The sequence below is a fragment of the Mya arenaria genome, chromosome 8 (assembly GCF_026914265.1).
Source record: "Mya arenaria isolate MELC-2E11 chromosome 8, ASM2691426v1".
NCBI classification, from domain to species: Eukaryota; Metazoa; Mollusca; class Bivalvia; order Myida; family Myidae; genus Mya; species Mya arenaria.
In genome coordinates, this window is record NC_069129.1 from 22778723 (window position 1) to 22800531 (window position 21809).

Below are 21809 nucleotides of genomic sequence, written 5' to 3' on the forward strand. Positions count from 1 at the left end.
TGAGTAATTCTGAACATGTGTTGCACTCTTAAGAATATCCCATTGACTAAAGCCTTTATGGCCAGAAAAATAACTTCTATTTTAAGAAATGTACAGAAAAGTACGTAAATCAAGGCAGTCAGTTTTTGATTGCTGGTGTCCAGAATACACCCGTAATCCACGAACAGACTGGAAAGGTCAACTTTGTATGAGACCCTTAGTGTCACACATGGGCTGCCTATTTCACGCTAATCAATCGCCTTTCCGTCGTAAAAAAAGACATTGATAGAGAGAGAGAGAGAAAACAAAATCTGTGATGCAGGAACCAGCTTGGATTAAGTAGGCAGCGAATGTGGAAATGCAAGCAGTTTTCCTATGGCGCTTTGAGAAGTAAGACGTGCCTAACAGTGTCTGACAATATCGTATTGGTTATGGGTTTTCAAGACAATTTAGACTTAAAAGCAAATAGAGTGTGAACGTTAAGTAGAATCGATTGGACATTTAAATAGAAATTTTCTTTGACGAATATAACAAAGAAATTGATTCATTACTCGTTCGCAGGCGGACGCAGCAAATAGTGTGAGGTATTTTTGGACCAAATGGCGTGTTACATTTTTAAGAAATCAACAGGATTACTAAATCGTGTTTTGTGATAAGCTAATAACGGTTTCAACGATGGAGTGTCCTATATTTTTAAACGTTGAGCCGGCAGAAAATGACAGTCCATGTAGCTTTTATTGTGACAATCTTTTTGTTGATGATACCTCTACAATGCGGAGGCACAGTATGCCACCTAGTCCATTCCGATTATCACTTTCATCCAATGACGTAAGAAATCCTGAAGTATTACGTCGCGTTCGGTCGTTCAAAACAACGTCTAAAGGTGTTGTAAACAAGGGTGATATTTACCGCAAACGTGGATCGGTTGGTTTAAATGTGACGTCAGGACTTACTGTAACGTCATCTGATATTGATTTAACCGCATCAACGCGTGATCGATCACGCTTACCAAGCGTGACATCACAAGCAAGCAGTGCCAACAGTTTTGCGTCATCAGGAGCACCATCATACTACAGAGTTCTCGTCCTTGGCTCCCCTGGGGTTGGGAAGTCAGCGCTCATTAACCAATTTATGTCTTCAGAGAACAATACTAGTGATGATATGAGCGGTAAGTTTATGTTTTATATAGTAATATTGTACGTGTTGTTTTAAAATTGAAGATTTGAAGTAAGTCTGGGGTTGGTCGCCCATAAATTGGTTTAAATCCCTTCAATTCCCAGTGAGTTCTAACTTGGTTTGTTTATGTTTGACTTGGATCCTTGTGCCTTAAAATATCATGGTTATTTTTTTTGACTTCTTGGCAAATGTTTTATAAAAAATTAAGTAACCTAAGATGTCCATTAAAATTTAGGTAGCCTAAGGTGTTCATTAAAATTTAAGAAACCTTAGTTGTCCATTTAAATTTAAGTATCCTAAGGTGTCCATTAAAATTTAAGTAACCTAAGTTACCTAAGTTGTCCATTAGAATTTAAGTCACATAAGTTATCCATTAAAATCGGAGTAACCTAAGTTGTCCATTGAAATTTAAGTAGCCTTAGGTGTCCATTAAAATTTCAGTGTCCTAAGTTGTCCATTAAAATTTAAGTTACCTAAGTTGTCCATTAAAATTTAAGTTACCTAAGTTGTCCTATGAGAATGCCATTTAATATTTTATGAATTTAAAAGGCATCAACTAAAGGATCCTTGATAATATATACAATGCAGCTCTCTGCTACTTGCAGTATGGGGGTTGTTGATATGCAAACTATGAATAAAAATCCACAGTTTTTATTCCTACGAATTGAAATACAAAATAAAAATCTTATAAAAACATTCAAAAGAGATATGATATGAAGCGGCTGTTAATATTTTATAAATTTAAAAAAAACATCAACTTAAGATCATTCATAATAAATACAAGTCACCCATCTGCTACTTGCATGTATGTGGGTTGTTATAGATATGCAAACTATGTATAAAAACTGCACAGTTGTTTTACGAATTGAAACACAAAATTTAAAGCTTATTAAAAGTCAGGACGGGCATGCTATGTAGCGGCCGTTAATATTTTTAAATTAAAAAAGAACAAACTTACGGATCCTTGAAAATAATACCACACAGCTATCTACTAGTTGCATTTTATGGGTTGTTATGTATATGCAAACTATAAATAAAAACAACATAGAGTTTTTTATAATTGAAAAACAATATAAAAGTCTTATTGAAAATCAAGGGAGACATGCTATATAGCGGCTGTACATTTCATATCAGCTCGAATGATCTTGGACACAGTATCGTAGAAATCGCACGGTATTTACATAAATATCACATTCACAAAACAGACAACAACTGGTTAATACTCTGCTGTCTTAATCTTGTTGCTGGCGCTGCCAGTGTGCGTATTTGTTTGATTTCACTCTTACTGATAAATGTGTAAGATGCTGACCCCACTGGGCATCTGTTTCCATGTTGGTGTTACCACCATGGGAAATTATAAACAAGAAAGGCAAATGTTTGGGATGCACTTAAAACAACTTGTAATTCAAACGTGTTATTGCCGTTTGCTACGACTTTGTTTAACAAATATTCATTTGAGTATTACGATTAGAAATTAATAATGTTTATGCCAAAAATTTACAGTACTATGTGATATGAAGTATGAAGAAAACAACATTTAGCAAGGTGAATGCAAGATTCAGATTTACGGAATTGAGTATGAATCGAAAATACTTTTTGTTAACGTCTATTTCCGCGTAAGAGAGATACACTTTCACTTTGATTTTCTTTGTAATAAAGTTACAAAATGGTTCTTAGTTTTTCTTGAACGTACCCATTCTGAACTCCTCGGCCATTTTCAATCGAAAAACAACCTCGGATGTATGCAGGTCATACATCATTAAAAGTAGTTCGTAATTTGTTATATAATCGTATTAATAACTTATAGTGTTTTACGAGTAGTTTGTATAACTAAGTTAGTGAAATGTATTATCGCATTTATATTAAAGATTCCAGAGAAAGTCATTAACAACTTAATTGAAATTACTACGCCATCAACTTGCAATGTAGATCAATGACAAGATTCCTGACATTGTAAACCGAGCATTTACGTCCGAGTCTGTTTTTGATGGAAAATTACCGATATGTTCCGAATGTAGTTTCCATATACAATTAAAGTAACACTCTTTTTTAAAATCAATACATACACATGTATAACAACCATAAATTTTGAGTGACAAATCTTGGACAACTCACTTAATAATGCATTATGGAGGATATTAATTACTGATAACGAGATTGTAACAGTGTATTCAATAGCTAAAAACCAATAATATTTAATGATTGGTGAATGCTAAAAGATTTACAGTGATCTACTATAGTCTCATAAGGTAGAAATGCCGTGTTTTCTGCACAACTCGGAATCGTTCATAAGAACCATTGTTTTCGACATTTATTCATCCTTTCTGGTATATTTAAAAATTGTTATAATTGTGGTAAGTCTAAATTGGGAATACTAGTGCATCTTTAATACATGAAGGCTACAAGTAGGTTATATTTATAAAGCAAGCTACGCAAGACTGCGTCAAAATAGATTGCAACAATCTAAGAATCCAATCAATGCTTTGTTTTCCATCTCTCATGCCATTTTCTAATAAATGTCGAGAAAGAAGCAATCTGCATGAATATGAGAGCGAAATGGCATAAAATATTATCAGTGTGGTCATATTGTGTTTTTTATATCTGTCTGGAAGCGTCTGTATGTCGTGTGCCATGTTTTATTACAGTATCTGTGTCGTATCGTGGATGTTTTATATCTCCTTTAAACTAAGTCTCTTCACATTATGCAAGATACGTTCCATAATTATTTGTCGTTATGTATTAAAATATTTGTTAATCTATAGAGCTTAGAAAGTAACTTGATTAATGATTGATTTAAAAGGCATTGATATAAAAATGTTGCTTTTAGAATATTATATTATTTTTTCGTGATTTCATATATTAAAGCAGGGAAAGTATAAACAACAAAATGCACGACTAAAACAATGAAAGTACAGGAACCCCATTCGTCAATTTTTGTTAAAATTTTAAATGTAAACCCTTTTAGATTCACTAGATAATGGCACTTGAGTATGACTTTTTACATGTGGTTTGATATGCAAGCTTACTGCATTTGCTCACCAACTATTCTTGGTTGTTCCTTAAAGTGACACTCTTATTCAAAATCAATACATACACATTTATAATAAACATAATTTTTGAGTGATAAACCTTTAACTACTTACTAAATAATGCATTTGTAGAAAATATTACTTACTGATAACAAGATTGTAACCGTGAATATAATATCAGAAAATGCAAAAAATATTATTGATTGGCGAATGCTATAAGATTTGCTGTGTACTGTGGTCTACTTTAGTCTCATGACGTAGAAATACCGTGTTTTATGCTCATTTCTTTCAAATTAAACTCGGTATCCTTCATGATTGGTTTTGACATTCATTCATCCGTTTTGGAATATTTTAACAATATTATTAATTGTGGTAAATTTTATTGGGGAGTAAGAGTGCATCTTTAAATCACATAAGTCACATCAGCGCGGCTGCCAGTATACCTGACATACACGATGCGTATATTTTGCCAGCACGCTTAGATGCAACACGATATTGAATCATTTGTGACAACATGTGGCGTTTACTTTCTACGTACTTCAGCAAACATCTCCTCAATGTTAAGATCAGTTATAAATAGAAAGCTATTAATGATCTTCTTATTCTAGTTCTTAAAGCAGAATATTTATGACGACGGCTTAGAACTTTATGTTGCTTAATGATATACGTCTGGTCATAGATGACAGTATCAGTTCGAGATGGTGAATATTTGCTTTGAATAAAATAATAATTATATGTACAGGGTATATCATGATAGGACGCTTTTCTGGTGACCTGTATCACGTCGTGTTCAGTGTGTGTAAACACGGTCTGAACGAGACGTGATATCATTCTATCTTATATATACATTTCGATTTTTTCTATTTTTTCGATAAAAATGGATTTAAATTACCGCTATCTGTCAAATTTCCATATATGAAATAGCTGGCGCGTATGAATATGTTATGTACTTTTGTGTATTGATGTCTAAGGAGACTTAACTCCAACGAAACAAGGCAGCAGCTAAAGAATTTTAAAAATAACAAAAATAACGGTTTTATGTTTTACGAGCATAAACAAATCGTCATTTCTAGTTCAGACGTAAGGCAACTATTTAAACATGGTTGAAAGCGAAAGTCAAAGGAATGTTTGATGAGAATTATTATGTAGAATTGAGGATAGTTCGTGAATCAATTGCTATTATCATCGATGACGCGAATGCGCCTTCTGTTTTGCTTTGGCGAGCTGTTTATCTTAATTTGTTATGTTACAATTCATCATTATTATTAGTATTGACAAACAGTTGACTAGATAGATAATACATACCAAAGATGTTTGTGCGCAAAACACAAAATAGGGGCTAATTTAGTAATCAAAATCTATTTAATGGGATGTTTGATGATGTACTAAAAACTACAGGGACAGTTCAGCGACTCAAACCTCACTGAAAGCAGGTCAAAATCATCAATAGGTTACTGTAAAGAGCAAAATATCTACTGTTAGCAGGTAAAATATAACGGAAAGCAGGCCAAATTACACCGTAAGCAAGTCAAAGCTCTACTATAAGCCTGTCAGAACCCTATTGTATATGCCAAAACCCTCTTGTAAGCAGGCAAATCTACTGTAAGCAGGCCAACAATCGACTGCAAGCAGGCCATAACTATACGGTAGGCAAGCCAAAATATATGTGAGCAGGCAAAACTTTGCAAGACAAATATTTACTCTGAGCAGGGCAAAACCTATTGTAAGCAGCACATAACTATACTAAAGGCAAGCCGAATTATATGTAAGCAGGCAAAAACTCTGCAAGCCAAACCTTTGATGTGAATAGGGCAAAACTTTACTGTAAGTAGGTCATAACTATACTGCAAACAAGCCAAACTTTAATGTAGAAGGCCGAACTTCTACTTAAAAGGGGTTTATGTTTACACTTTTGGCTACTGGACTTGTTTCTGTAGTTTTTCACATAAATATTAACACTAATGTAAGCGATCCAAAACTGAACAAGCAACATGGAACAGGTTAAGGGACTCTTAAATACTCGCCATACACTGCTTACACACTTGATATAAATTTAGCTATTACGTTTATGGACAAAAAACAAACAGCAACTGGCAAATACGGAAGTCCAAGCCTTAAGCCATTCAATTCTCAATTGCGTTACTGACGGTTTTCGGCAAATAGAGCATTTCCTGTCATATGTTTTCAGTGATAATGTTTTATCACTACAATAAAAAGTATTTTGCTCACATTCAACATGTTTTTTTTAATGGCTGATCCACTGAAACGTGATCAAAACTGTTGAAAATAACACTGTTATCAGCATTATGTAAACAACATTTTGGAGATGCCGACTTGGAACTGCCACTGAAAATAAAACCGGTTTGTAAATGCTCAACTGTCTTTAACCAACAAAGTATTCCATTTGAGTTTTATCAAATTTGAGTATTTGAGGAATTAAACTTTAGATTTATTCCAGAAACGTATTTAAAAATACGCTATGATATCAAAACCATGGCCTTATGTCTTGCAAAGTAAAATTTCTTCGTCAATTGCGTTTGCGTGTCCAAAAATAATTCTTAAAGTGATATATGGATGAATTGTATACCAATTCCACTTTGGAGTTGACAACATGTTGCTTTGGCGGCTTTTACGCCAATATTGACAAATTTTTGGCTAGTCGTGGGCGTATTTGGCGACTCCTTCCAATAAAGTATGCCAATTCATCTTGAAAACAACAATTTTCATCACGTTACTTTGGGAGTTCATGTAGAGGGCAAATTACACCAATTCGGAATCACTACTCATTGCAACATGCGTTTTAGCACATGCCAATGAATTAAAGTATGGTTATACCATCTCAGATTATGTGCTTCTTTTTATTTTTGTAGTTTATTATGTTGATTGGTTTGTGATTTGAAAAAAAAATACAACAAGTATATGTAGATACAATGTTGTTGTGTATATACCACGAATACAAATACTTAGCAAACCTAATTGTCACTAAGTTGACGTATCCAATAACAACATATCATGTTGAAAATCCTTTTGGGGTGACCGCTTAGAGCGGTCAGAGCATACAGATGTATTTTCACAAGTGGTTAACCAGTTTATAGGTGCTAAACCACATTGTTTTTCCCACCAAAACAACAATTGTTTTTCACACGAAAACAACAACAACACAATAAATGACATTTATTTCCATGCATTGCTAACAAAATACGATTTGGCGTTAAACAATGACTTTATCCTTTTAGTGGACAATTCTTTGAAAAGTCTGTCTGTTGCGTGTTGAACAAAAATTCTTTAGGTAATATATGCATAGAACGTCCTTCAATACCACTTGATATTTGACAACAAATTGCTCTCGAGGCTTTCAGGCCAATATAATCAGACTTGTGGCCAGTCGTAGGCGTATAGAGTGTCTGTTTCCAATAAAGTATTTTAAATCATCATCAATCATTTTGCTTGACCTAATGCTAGAGCGCAAATATGATGAGTACAAAAAAGCTTTGGAGTACATCAAAAGAAGAACAGTTATTGACTGTAAATGTCTTGTATGAAGATGCACTGATGCATGTGTTGTATGTTTGTGTTGTTTTGCGACGATTTGTGTCTCTCGTTTAGTGTTTTATGCTTTAAACGAGTGCCAATAAATAGTGTCCTGATTAATTAATTGGTTTAATACTGGGCTTTTCCTTGTAGTGTCCATTGTTTGATTATTTTCATTAATATTTTAAAGCCATTTCACCAAATATCATTCTTGAAGGAAATACTAGTTTGAGCGGAGACGGCATTTCTGTTTTTCATTTGACAAAAACTGAAAACAACTTGCAAACTGTTATTTTGTTAAACAGCACTGACGTGACAAAAATATACAACATAATAACACTGCAAACACATAGAACTTCTTAAGATGAGATACTGACAGGAAATAAAAAAACCCGAGCATATTATACTGAGTGTCTTGCTGATTCTTATCTGTGAAACGCAGATTTATTAAGCCTTACACATGCTTATTTCAAGTATTGAACATTAGATGATCACTCTTATTTTGAAAACATACCTATACCTTCGAAATAGCATCAGTTTCAGATAATGGTTATTGTTTTAACATTGAGAAGTAAAGAAGAACACATGTTTGTATTGTTTAGTGAATTCCGGGAAAATGTGTAATTTAGACAAATTTGTGTTAAACGTGTTAAATTCCTCTTTTCTGACACGTTCAACATGTTATGTCTCATAGAAACCCTTTAAAATATTTCATGAACTGACTTTTACCCGACGGCAGCCATGGTGAGAAATGCAAAAACATATATAAGCCAACAACGCTCTTAGAAGTGCACATTTATAAGTAATATACGTTCATCAATAACTGAAGATTAGTTACTTTTTTTGTTAAGTTTTAAGCCCTTAATGGGTTAACTTTTGATTTGATTTTTACTACTGGGCATGTGAGAAATATTCTTTCTGGAAAATTGCGGTAATAGAACCCCACCCGCAATTAATGCAATATAGAGTGTAAAATAAGTTGCTTTAGTTTACTACTTGGCCTTTCTCTGGGTTTGTGCGTCTGATATTAATATACACATTCATAGGCAGACAAAACAAACATGTTTTTGTTATCGATATTTTGAATTTATGGAACATATCACAAGCGAGCTTAGCGAGCGCCATGAGATTCAAATATGAACGATAACAAGTTTACAGTTTAATCTTATTTGTCACGTACGCATTTCAGTTTGATTATGTAGACGGCTTACTGGAAAAATAACTGTCACACTTATTTTCTTTATATCAAAGCGTCTGCGTATTTTTTCAGATTTTTTTTTTTCAAATTTCAAACGCAATACAGCAATATCTTTGGCAAACAAAAACAGTCAAACTGTCAATAAATATAGCACTAACAACGTCCATTGCAAATAACAAGCACCAACAGGGCGATAATGAAACGCTCCTTTATTTATCCTCTTTCACAATTGTACTGTAAGGGTTGTACCTGTTCATGCTCTACAGTTAATTTCGTCTTAAAAATATCATCTCGTTAACGTCTGTGCCAGTTTATTAGGCGTTAGTTGTAGGCATCCGTGCGTAATATAATTGGAAAAGTATATGTTGCGTGTATGCTTCTATGTCATTTAAAAAAGGTTACTCTAAAAAGATTAAGAAAAAAAGACTGTCATAGAATGCTGTATAAAAAAGCATGATATAGATTGTCTTCGATGACAGCAACGGTTGCAAAAAATCACACATATTACACAGCATCGTATGGCAGGGTTCCATATATGATATGCAGATTTCGACTACAATAACTGTATATTGATTTATATATTTCGTGATGGTTTAAGCCCTAACCTTGTTCCTCTAGACAGGGTTGACATTTGACGACTAGGCTGGTCCGAGTATTTTCATAGCATGAACACTATTCGCGGTTTTCTCTGGAATCTATTAAACAGATAATTTAACCTAGATAAATAGTTATTTTCCTATATTTACTGAGTAAAAATTGACGCCTCGCAAAATAGCCTTGATTAACTATCGCGGAAAAATGCACCCCCTCATCCCCCCGCCTCACGAATTGGGTCGATTACGAACAAAAGTAATATACATTGTTAAACTATTTGCTGTAATAAAATGCTATTGGACAAATAACAACATTAGTGTCTCCTGAAATGAGCTCATGGTACTATCAAGGCATTCGGAAAACCTAGCACTTTTCTTCATTTTCAGCATCTAAATCACTCAAATAATATTATTCGGTCATTTATAGAATCCAACACATTTTTGACATTCTACACCTAGCACACTCATGGTACCTCTCAGCGCTTCGTATAATCTTTTTTATACTCTTCATCTGGACGAACTCAAGACACTATTCAGTCACCTTTTTCATATTTTTCTTCTAAACACATAACACCCAAGGTACCCTTTAGTCATTCGTAAAACTTTTTTATTCTACATCTTTGAACACACTAATGACAGTGTTCAGATATTCACAGAATGAGCTTACTGGTTTCCAATAATGAACGTAGTAATATATGATACAATGTATATAGTTTCATAATTGCGTAGTCTGTTACAACATAAAGGTAAATGAACCTATAGCAATACACATATATCTATATACATTTACATAAATTATGAAGTTATACTGCTTTATACACACATCAAGCAATCAATCGTTGGTATAATCGTTCTATATTAAAAAAATATATATAAGTACACAAGTTAATAGTTGCATGAATCATAGACTGAAAACAAACAACATTTGTAATAATATCACTTTGAGGAGATGGCGGTTATAAACCTGTATAAAATGTATATATACATACATTTATATATATATAAAAAATGTTATGAGCAATTTACACGAACTTTACGATCACCCCTGGTATATACGTTATTGAATTTTAAAAATTGCGTTCCTTAGTTCACAACCCTTATGCAAGTACATCGCTTTTTTCAATATACAACTGGAAAACAAATGGAAAAAATCAAACCGCCAAACGATCTACTTTTGGCACGATAATAATATATTAATTGTCTTGGTTTTGGGTCAAATAGTGCAAATTCCATATCCAGATCAATCTTGTACGCAGAAGATTGAACTAAGAGTTTAAAAGTACAGCAAGATAATGCAACATAAGCTTCATGTTTTGGACAGCTCGGTCGGCTAGACGTAAGTTCTACATATTGGCTTTTAATGTCAACAATGAGGAAATCCGTGGGCTAAATATAAACGATGAGTCAAAAATGAAATGCGTCAGAAGTTGTTAATTTCGTGCCGGCTGGGGGCAAATATTCCTGAGACTACCGTAATGAAAATACGAACGAAGAAAATCTGTGAAAATTAAACGGAAGGAGTGAAAAACTAATTCAATAACGAGCTAGATTTCTTTTCTTTTCTTTTTTTCTAAATAATACTGTATTCAATGTATTGTTTATTTATGTGTTTCTTTTTCGATCCATATTTCCACACCTATGATATACGAGCTGTGTATTTTAGCACAGAAATATGAAGGGGTTAACACAATAATAAGATCCAAACATTAATTGGCTTGCGATATTGCATTTATAACGAATTATACAATATTCCAGTGAATAACAACAATCGAAGCATGTTCTCCTAAAGAGTATTATGCTACAAGGGTATCTGCATATTTTTATATGTTTAAACCAATCAAATAGGAAATAATCAAAAGCGTATCTTCGTACTAGAAATTGATATGAAAGTAACATTTATGCTTTATCTTAAAGGGCACTCCCACAAATTGACAAGTCACTGAAAAGTTTAAACACAAATCTAATAGTTGAATTGGTTTAGTGCTGACCTTTTTATTTATTTTTGTGAGTAAAATGTTAAATTCAAGGTGCGATAATTGAATATAATCAAAAATTCATCAATGAGATATCCCAACATTGGTGATAATCAATTATGTTCATCAATTATCTATTTTCTTCGAATTTTATTATTTTGATTAAATTCAATTAAAATGTATGGGAACATTTTTGAAGACGCATGTTCGACTTAGGGTTCCTATAATGATGAGATGGAATATGAGCATTATATCATCGAAAAAAGGTCCTAAATTCATGAATAAATCACTTCTTATATTCATTATTTAATTATACCCCCGAATTTCAATGAAATATTTTTAAGTTGTTTAATGAAACGGAAACCAAATGTATTCTTATTAGCATCAGCTAAGGTTAATGTTTATTTTAGCATATATTTAAAACACCTAGAAATTGTTGGGCAAGTGAGCTTTATAGAACCTACCTATGTATCGTTTATATCTATAATATACCAGGAACAATAGTTGCCAAAGCACAACTAACCTTGTTTAGAGGCACGATGTCAAGGCATGACAGACATTTAACGAAAGACACACGACCTCAACAAACTAACTTTCATCTTACAACACATCCATATATGTTTCTGTTTCATATTATAAATTCATTAAATACGTTTGATTTTGTTTGGTCTATATTGTGTCGTAAGCGCAAGGAACTACATTGTAAATCAAAGGAACAGCAGACCAAATATAAATATATATGAAAATATGATTCTAGTTGACTATTAATCATTTAGGTTATTTTACCATCTTTGACAGCCAACCAAAGCGCAAACCGGTTTAAGATGTCTCTACCTCAAACATGTCCAAATGTTTAACAATAATGCCAAACTTACAACAGAGAAACAAGCATCGGTACCGATATCACAAATGGAAGCACAACTAAAACACACAGCACCATTTAGCAAAGAAATTCAAATCTTTATCTAATGTTTTTGTGTGTTTTATTGTCAATAAAATAAGAAATACAATACATTAACTAGAACACTTCCACATAAAACAACTTCCTAATGTTGTTTTCGCTTAAGAGTTGGTTGAAACGGTCTTTTCAATTTGCGGTAAATCAGGGCTGGATATCCCACAGGCATCGTAAACCGTATTGGCACAGAGTAATTTATATCCAATTGAGCCATATCATGTAATTGCAAACGAATTTAGAGTTTTTGAAGTTTAATAATCGTGTTTTAAACTTAATTGCATTTGAAATCTCATGTAACATTTATAGTCTGTCGATCGTATTCACAGATTAAAGTAACTGACTGCCGTTATCAGCAATTTTGCGTATAGGTTTAAATGCATAATTTGGAACTGCATATCGAAGAGATGGGCTCATGCAACCGCGAAGCTCATATGCACATACGGTTTTCACTCATTTGATTATACTTAAACCGACCAATTAAATCATAACTTAAAAACGCTCTCATTAACGGCGCGGAGACGAACAAAATTCTTTGAATTGTTGAAAAGCTGCTCGAAATCACCATTATAGCCGTTTCAATAAAGATTTTAGCCGATTTTATTCGTAAATTAAAATAATCTTAGTGCAATGATTGCATTATTTTGCTACATATTTGAATGAATTAAGTTTAAGCCAACTTAAAAAATGAACACAAAGTTGAGGAAATAGAACTAAAACGATCGATATATTGCGAATTTTGACGTTTATACATATGTAAGAATATTGAAGCTGTGACTATAATCCTTTATTGAAACAGCCTCCAAGGGCGAATGCAATTGACCGTTACTTCGGTACAAAATAACATTGCAATCTACCTATGTTTTACCTTTTGATGAACAATCATTGCTGAATGTATTTGCAAACAGTAGTATTACAATTTCTAATATATACGTATTCGCAGGCTGAAGTCAAATGTTTATTCTCCCAGAATACCGCTCCTACTATACAAATATTGCAACAAAAGTAAAAGTTGCATGTTTTTGATAGATCGGTGTACTAGACAAACAATCTACATATTGGCTTTTTATATTCATACTTTGGAAATCCGTTTTATAAATGTAAACAAACAGGTTGAAACGATTTTGCGTACAAAACCGCACTGGAGCAAAAACCTAATATTTGCGCTATGAAGTGACAAATCGTTTACAATCGGTTAGAAAATTAAACGGATTTTGTGCATAGCATAAACAATGCACACTTACTTCACCCGAGATGCATTTTCTTTCATAATATATTTACAACATCCAATGTTTTGTTTATAAAGGTGTTTCTTTTTAGATTTGCATTTCCACACTGTTAGACGATTCGTTTATTTTATCTCAGGAAAGTATTTATCTCATAAGCCTTTAGTCTTTGCTATACCAGTTGTGCGATTTACTGGATAAACTGCAATACTTATATCAAACTGTTAATATTGATATGTATTAGTATACGGTATTCAATTGTTACAAGTTTTACAATGTTCTCAGGAAAAAAACAGTACTAAAAGGCACACATTCTGATGAAACTGAGTAGGATTTGTTCTAGAGAAAAATACGTACATGCATATGTTTCATGTACTAACAGTATAACAGTTTTTAATGTTCATTTGTGTAGGATAAGCTCCATACAATCCATCGGCCTCCTCCTCCATTTGTTTGTAAAATGTTGTGTGTGTTTGAAAAATGTGAATTCATACTGAATAATGTTTACAGCGGCCAATAACTAACTGTATCACAAGGTTCAAGACTACCAGCCAAAGAGAGATAAACAACATCACAATGCAACTTACTAAAGAAAATAAAGACTATTTAAACTGTATTTATTGAGAACTAACTCTCGGTGAATCTTTTTTAGAATTGGATACATGCAGGTGAAACAAAAGCGATGTAAGATCTTTACTATTAACAAACAAAAAACAACAACAGAACATCTTAGACTATAACAATATTCTCGTTTTCCATCTGCCAACGATCTAACAATCTCGAATCGTTCTAATGCCGTCTCAGGTTGGGGCCGTTCATCTTGGGGGCAAATTAACAATCTGAATAATTATATTTGTAAGACGTTCGTCTTCAAACAACACCGTTCATTCAACCCTTCTTCAAGAATTAAGCCGTCAATTGAATTGTGATTTGCTGCAATCTAAAAAAAACATAACAGAGAAACATTGTGTTTTCTTGTTTAAAGACTAAGTCTGAAGTTTGGTTTTCTATAAACAGAAATTGAATAAATTCTTTATTTTGAATATAATGACTCATTAATAACATAAGAATATACTTGTTTTAAAGTGTCTTCATAACTTTATACTGGAGGTAAGGGTTCTATGGTAAATGTTTTTTTACTAAAAAATGGATCGACAACCGTCTTGAAATGAAGCAGCATATAACCAAACGTTTTAAAGAAAATATCTCATTGATCATAAAGTTTCTTACATAGACACTACATACACAAGATATGACCATATAAAGATGCGATGTTTTCTAGAAACAGCAACTACATTTCTAGATGCCCATTCATTTTCCCGTATATGTAAGCTTAAAGCAGTTTGCGGTCAAACGTCTACACAGACAATATACGTCTTCAATACAATAAGTTGAATATTCGCATTTTCCTCCAACAGAACAATTTCTTTGACTTATTCGTACGGGAAAAAGTGTTACATAAATTGCGAAATTTCCAATGCGAATACAGTAACAGAGAAACATAATAGTATGATTAATGTAGGATCTTACATCAGTTGTAATCTAATACAAACAACCACGAAACGACTTAAGGAAAGTTGTTAGTGAGCTGTTGGTCGGCTTTATAATCTTTTAGTAACTATCTTCATAAATGTTTGTACTAAGTGGAAACGAAGAAGAATCATTATATCATATGACACATTCCTCAAAATAATGAAGATGCTATTAAGTGTTCTGGTGTAATGTATTATGTTACATTAATAGGGCAAAATGAAGTTAATGACAGGTTATATTGCACGTCTAGTGTTATATATAAATAAGTTATGGTTGTATTACACTCGTAACAAGCAACGTCATGTGATAATACTATATTGGAGATTTAGTTTATGCAAACGTGGACACTATTATAAAAAGATACGTCTTAAGATAAAACATTATAAATAAACTCAGTTGCTTCACTCATAAGGCCAATGTTCAGAAACACCCTCCGCTTCTTGGATTTAAGTCAAGAAACTCACACATATTATGACGTCACATAATATTTTGAACATGGGAAGAACTTGCATTAGAACGTGTTGTGTGAGTTTTGACATGTAAATAAAGCGTTCTGTTAAACATAATTGTTATCTTTTTCAGCTACTGATAGCACAGTGTCTGTGATGTTGGATGGCGAAGAATCCCTGCTGGAATTCTGTAATTACCAAGATGAGCAGGTGCGTGGATAATTTATGTGACGTAATACAGATGACGTCATCTATTTGTTGTTTTAATTTGTTTTGATAAGTGGCTATACCTTTGTGAGTTAAATGTTAAGAATATATACGCAATTTGACAAAAACAGAATACCCGGAATATAAGTATTCTATTTATCATTATTTCACTGCCGTCAATCCGGGATACGTACGTCATTGTAACCATATTAAGTATGCTATTTTTATTTAAATGTATAATTAATAAGTATTATAAGAATAAGTATTATTAATTTCGTAATTGGATACATTAAGCTGACATAATTCTGATATTATTCTCTTGTAATCGTACGTGATGACTTTACGGCGACATTACGTACAGCTTTAATTATATACATTTTTGCTTATTTTACAGTAAGTTTATGGTAGAACTATATTAAGATATGTTTCGAATTCTCTAAAATTATTCGTTGCATGGACAAAGCCTCCAATAAAACTCTAAAAAGAGAAGAAAATCTTAAAAAATAAATAAATTAGATACAAAGTATGTTATACATTTTAAATTTTGGTGTTTGAATTTTTGTGTGGGCTAATGCCAATGGATGATATTTTTGATTGTTTGTTCATTTTTTACGTAGGTCAGTTCGGATGAATGCACGACAAATAGTTTTATAGAGTATATGGGGTTCAGTCTGTCAATTTTTTCGAACTTACTGCTAATCTAATGTCAGTAGTTAAAGGTAGCATCTTCTTGGTGTTTGCATTTTTGTTGGCCAATTACAGTCGCGGATTTTCAAATTTTCAGTTCATTAATTTCACGTAGATCGATTCTGAGAAATGCCCCAACAAACATCAAATAAGGTGAGAGTCCAATTATGAAACATAAACTGATCATTGTCGTCAATGGAGGATGCTACACTGCCAATGCTTTTTGCACCAGCGTTCTCAGTATCGTATCTCAAAAGCCATTAATCATAATTAACGATACCGAATAATGTGAAATTACACTGTGTCTTTTTACCGTTCTCTTGCAAGGTCTTTCAAATGTTTGGCCCAAAGTATATGTTACATGTCCTTTTATTCAGTTTCCAGAAGAAGATATCAACGTGGACGCCTACATGGTAGTATTCTCCATAACGGATAAAGAGACGTATGACTATGCTGTCCAGCTCGTACGTTACCTTAGAAACGAGCTTACCACTGACAAAAGCATATTCTTTGTTGGGAACAAAACGGACCTAGTCCGGAAACGTACAGTGGAAAAAAATGGTATGTTAACTAATATGAAGAATGTATCAGCCTCTTATTGTTTGGAATTTTGATTTTCAAGGACGTCTGACATGTAAAGGAATCATGAAATTAATATTATACTTAAACAGGTTTTAAGGTATATGCAAATATTTTTTTAACAAATACGAATTCTTTTGGACATAATATAATAGTGTAAATATGCATTGACTTTATATGATGGACAAAATCAATACATACACATGTATAACAAACATCGATTTTGACTGATAAACCTTTAACTATTTACTAAATAATGTAATTATGGAAAGTATTAATTACTGATTAAAAGATTGTAACCAGGTATTTAATATCAGAAAGCTCCAAACTATTAAATGATAAGTAAATGCTTAAAAATTTACTGTGGTCTACTAAAGTCTCATAAGGTAGAAATACCGTGTTTTATGCTCATTTCTTTCAAATTAAACTCATCATAAGACCATTGTTTTCGACATTTGTTCATCCTGTTTGGAATATTTAAACAATGTTATTAACTGTGGTAAATCTTATTTGGGAGTAAGAGCGCATCTTTAATAACCCTTTCTCTTTCACACAGATGCCCGCTTGTGCGCTTCGTACTACAACTGTAAATACGTTGAGACGTCTGCGTCTCTAAACCACCACGTGGACAACCTACTTGTCGGAATCCTTACACAAATAAGGTGATTAAAACGAGAAAAGAAGCCTTGAAATAACGCCAATAACCGTATGTCTAGGGATTTAGAGAAGCCATATGTCTTTTTGATGTTATCAAAGATAGTGTATTTCAACAGAATGAGGTTTTACTTATTACAAAATGGAGGAGTTGTCAGGTCGACCAATCTTGTTAACCAATAACATGTTTGGTTTCAATGCTGTATCATGTTTATGCTGATGGATGTATTCCGCGGATTAAAAAAAGTGTAAAATTATACTATTACATAACAGAATTATTTTGTTTATCAAGACATACTTCAACCTTTACATTTGTATATGTACATTAGCACAAATTCGAATATTAACCGTGGAATATGTTCTTTGTGACTGTATTAATGCCTTAAATAATCATTTATAAGCACTTTATGAAAGGAAATGTTTTTGTTTCAGACTTAAGCTCAATCCGAACAAACTCCTACAACAGATGGAGAAGTTGACTGCACCAGGTCGTATAAAGCATCGCCATGGCTCACTTAAATCTGCTCGAAGTGTGCTCCAAAAACTTTTTAACCGACAAAAGTCCTTGTCATGTGACCATTTATATGACCTTTGACATGGTTTGTGTTAATTGACATATATTCCAGGTTTTATTATAAAACTGAAAGTCGTTCGAATAATGGAACGAAACAACAAAGCGTCCGTGCGTTCTAATACCAGGTCTTGGTAACCACAAATAATGTGTAGTGGGTTTTGCTATCAGAGTGACCGACGAAAGTCTATCAAATGCGACCATCTGTACTCTTTATGACAACCTTTTCTTCCATGCTTCAGTATTATAAGGACTATTTATTTAAGTTTTATATCATTGATAAATAAAATTTCCAATTAATGATCTATTGAGGTCAGAATAAGATAAAGTGGTGGAGTAATCATTTGAATATTTATAGGAAAAACTAGAGAAACAAGTACAGTTGTGGAATGAGTAAACATACACCCCGTTCACTGGCACAGGGTCAAATCCAATGACATAGATTAGAAAAACAAACATTCATAATCAACCACATCAATACATTGTTTAGAAACTATTTCGTGTATCTCTGTAGGCAATTTAGAATTGAGTTTTACTACTGGACTTGCATAGAAACAGAGTGAAACAAGTATATCGTACTGTTTCCGTGAGTAAATCGGTTCTATTATTGTAGCAACTAGCTCGACAAAGTTAAAGTCAAGCAAGTAATTGAATGACCTCGAAACGCATTATGCCCATGAGTACAGTTACTTTCATAAGCTTTGGTAATGGATTTTACTGATTCTGAACCACTGTATACAATATAGGTTGATGTATTTTATAAAGTTTTAATGCATTTATATGTTTCTCCTATATGAATTTAATGTGCAAAACAAAACAAAATGATTTGTTTTTGGATAAAAAATATTAGGTTTTAAATAAATTGGATTTTAATTGATAGGTACGTGGTCACAAAGATTTCGCTATTTGGTATCTGTGCCAAAATCATATGGTGCACTAATTAAATTATTTCAACACAATAATGTTTGCATCTATCAAGTGTAACCCATAGTGTGCCACTCATATTTATTAAAGTGCATTTTAAAATTAAGAGTTAAATGTTTTTTTTTATGCTGGATAGACAAGTCAACCACCAAACAACAGTATGAACTACCAGATTCTGTGTAATTTTATTTCTTTTCGTGTTCAATGTCGATCTATGCTTTCACGAATTTTCATCTTCTTGGAAAAATATGAATAAGTGAATAAATGTTATTTACATATAAACTAGCTTAACCCTATTACCATTGTCCGACAACGAGTAAAATAATCATAGCCTTACTCGGGTTTCCTTTGTAGCTTCGGTCCTTGGCCTTTTCACGATTTTTACATATTCTTCGCCATGCTGACAGTAGCATGTCGCAGAAAACATGTTGCCACTATTGACCGTGTGCCAATTATAAGACTTATTAATACTTTGATATCAGTTTAATTCAGAGACATCTTGTTTCCATAAAAGTTTAAACGGAAACGAATGTATTTGAAATAACCAGGACATGCCTGAGTGCCAACGCATCCTTTAATGCTGTATAAAAAATGAGACCACAAAACACACAGCCAAATAAACATTCGACATAAAGGCAAACGCAGAAAATTGCACAATAACATATATGGTAAAAGTGTGTTTACGTGCTGAATCAAACGACATCAGGATGTTTATCCGACGACAAAAATACTGTCCTGGCAAGAGCTGCTAAATAAATATCATGTTCTTCCTTTGAAGCCAAACATATGTCAATTGAATTGTAAATTATTCGATTGGGTTGCTTTTATTTCTATCTGGGATTGTATATGATATCATATCATTTACGTTGCGGAATTTGGTTTTATTAAAACGTGATGAAATCAGAAAGCCTGAATGCTTCATTTGGTGTTATTCAATAATAAATCATGGACGAAACGCTTGTTTTTGTATATAAATAGAAACATTATTGTTGTTTAGAAATGTATTTACGACATATAAATTAAATCATAGATGCGATGTTTTATACCATATCAGTATCATATAACTGAATACTTAGATGATCGCATACACTTATTAACTGCATATGATACTGATTGTTCACAGCTACATAAATATATTGTTAGAATATGTGTTAATGTGTTTGATTCATAATATCATTACAAACTATGGATAAAATTGGTTTGCGTATTAATTTGTCAAACATATTTGTTCAGAAATAAAAAAATGTTATAATATTTGTTTTTTCTTTGATATAACTGCAAAGAAAATTCGAGTAGTCGAAAAAGTAAACGTCCACCCTGTTTAAAGAAACAAGGTTAATGCTCCACAGACACGCAACGAGAGACACACAGAGCAAGAATAAACCACAAAGATAAACTACAAATGCATCATAACAGTCACAAATGGTTTGCGTCATTCTTGTCGAAACGATAAAGCTAATGAAATATAAATTCATTGCAAATTTTAGCGGGGAAGAGGAATCCCCTAGCTTAGCTTATATAAAAATTCAGAAACCTTCGAGACTGTAGTAATCGATTTGGCAATTCCTATATATATCGAAGCAAATCTTTCACAATATATTTTTAATAATTATTCGTCAACGACCACATTTTTCAGAATTGTAGGGTGTTCTTTTTATCTTTGCAGGTAACTGATGATTTAAATCAAATTAACTTGTGTATTAACGGAATCAGGTGGCAAGACGTGGATTGAGGGTTTAAAACCCGCTTACGCTACCCGAACCCATTGTCCAAGTAAACTTTTATACCAATATGGCAGATATCAATACACCAAATCTCCCATCAAAACCTTCAGAGCATTTAATTTACATTAAAGAAGACAAAGTGCGCGCGCACGTCCTTGTTATTAATCTCGGTAATAAATGAATGAATGGTAAATATACTGTTAAATGACAATTCAGCGATAATTGCTAAGAACTTATTTGGTTTTTTCATACCTATAAAATTTCTCAATTTACAAAAATATTATACCCATGTGTAAATTCAAGAATGGGACAAACCAACAAACCAACAAACGACCAAATTACTGACGAACATACGAATGTTCTATAGAAATATATTTTGCTAGAAGCACAAACTTCCAAATAAGTGAAATGCAGGTTACACAAGGACAACCTTTTTGTGAAAAATGTGCTTTGGTATGCGACCGCGTTTGACCGTAAGTATTTTTCGCAAATCGAACGAGACTGAAATCAAGATACTAGTTTCCAAATGTATATATTGAATATGATACAAATAATTAGAGCTTATAAGGACTGCAGACTTCATCGAATACCTCCCCGCACCGAACGATTCTGATTACGGTGTTAAACCTAAAGTGAAAGTCGTACAGTAGAGATCATCTGACACTGTCTAGATACGGAAATGGATGATAAATATCTAAGTTAGTATTTTTATTGCAATTCGTCATGCAGGATGCAAATAACATGCTTGGTAAATTTGAGAAATTTGTGGATATCAATTTCTGATGAACTGACGAACTGACGGTTTGCAATAAATCAACAAA

The 21809-nt window shown here is 32.9% G+C and overlaps 1 protein-coding gene across 1 annotated transcript; it reads left to right on the forward strand.

Moving 5' to 3' along the window:
- The first annotated feature begins 367 nt into the window (after positions 1-367).
- Positions 368-20518, forward strand: LOC128243594 (GTP-binding protein RAD-like). Its single transcript, XM_052961456.1, has 5 exons — positions 368-1147; positions 15776-15852; positions 16914-17097; positions 17672-17777; positions 18202-20518. The coding sequence occupies exons 1-5, from the start codon at positions 655-657 to the stop codon at positions 18362-18364; spliced, it is 1023 nt and encodes a 340-aa protein (XP_052817416.1). The 5' UTR covers positions 368-654; the 3' UTR covers positions 18365-20518.
- Positions 20519-21809: the final 1291 nt, after the last annotated feature.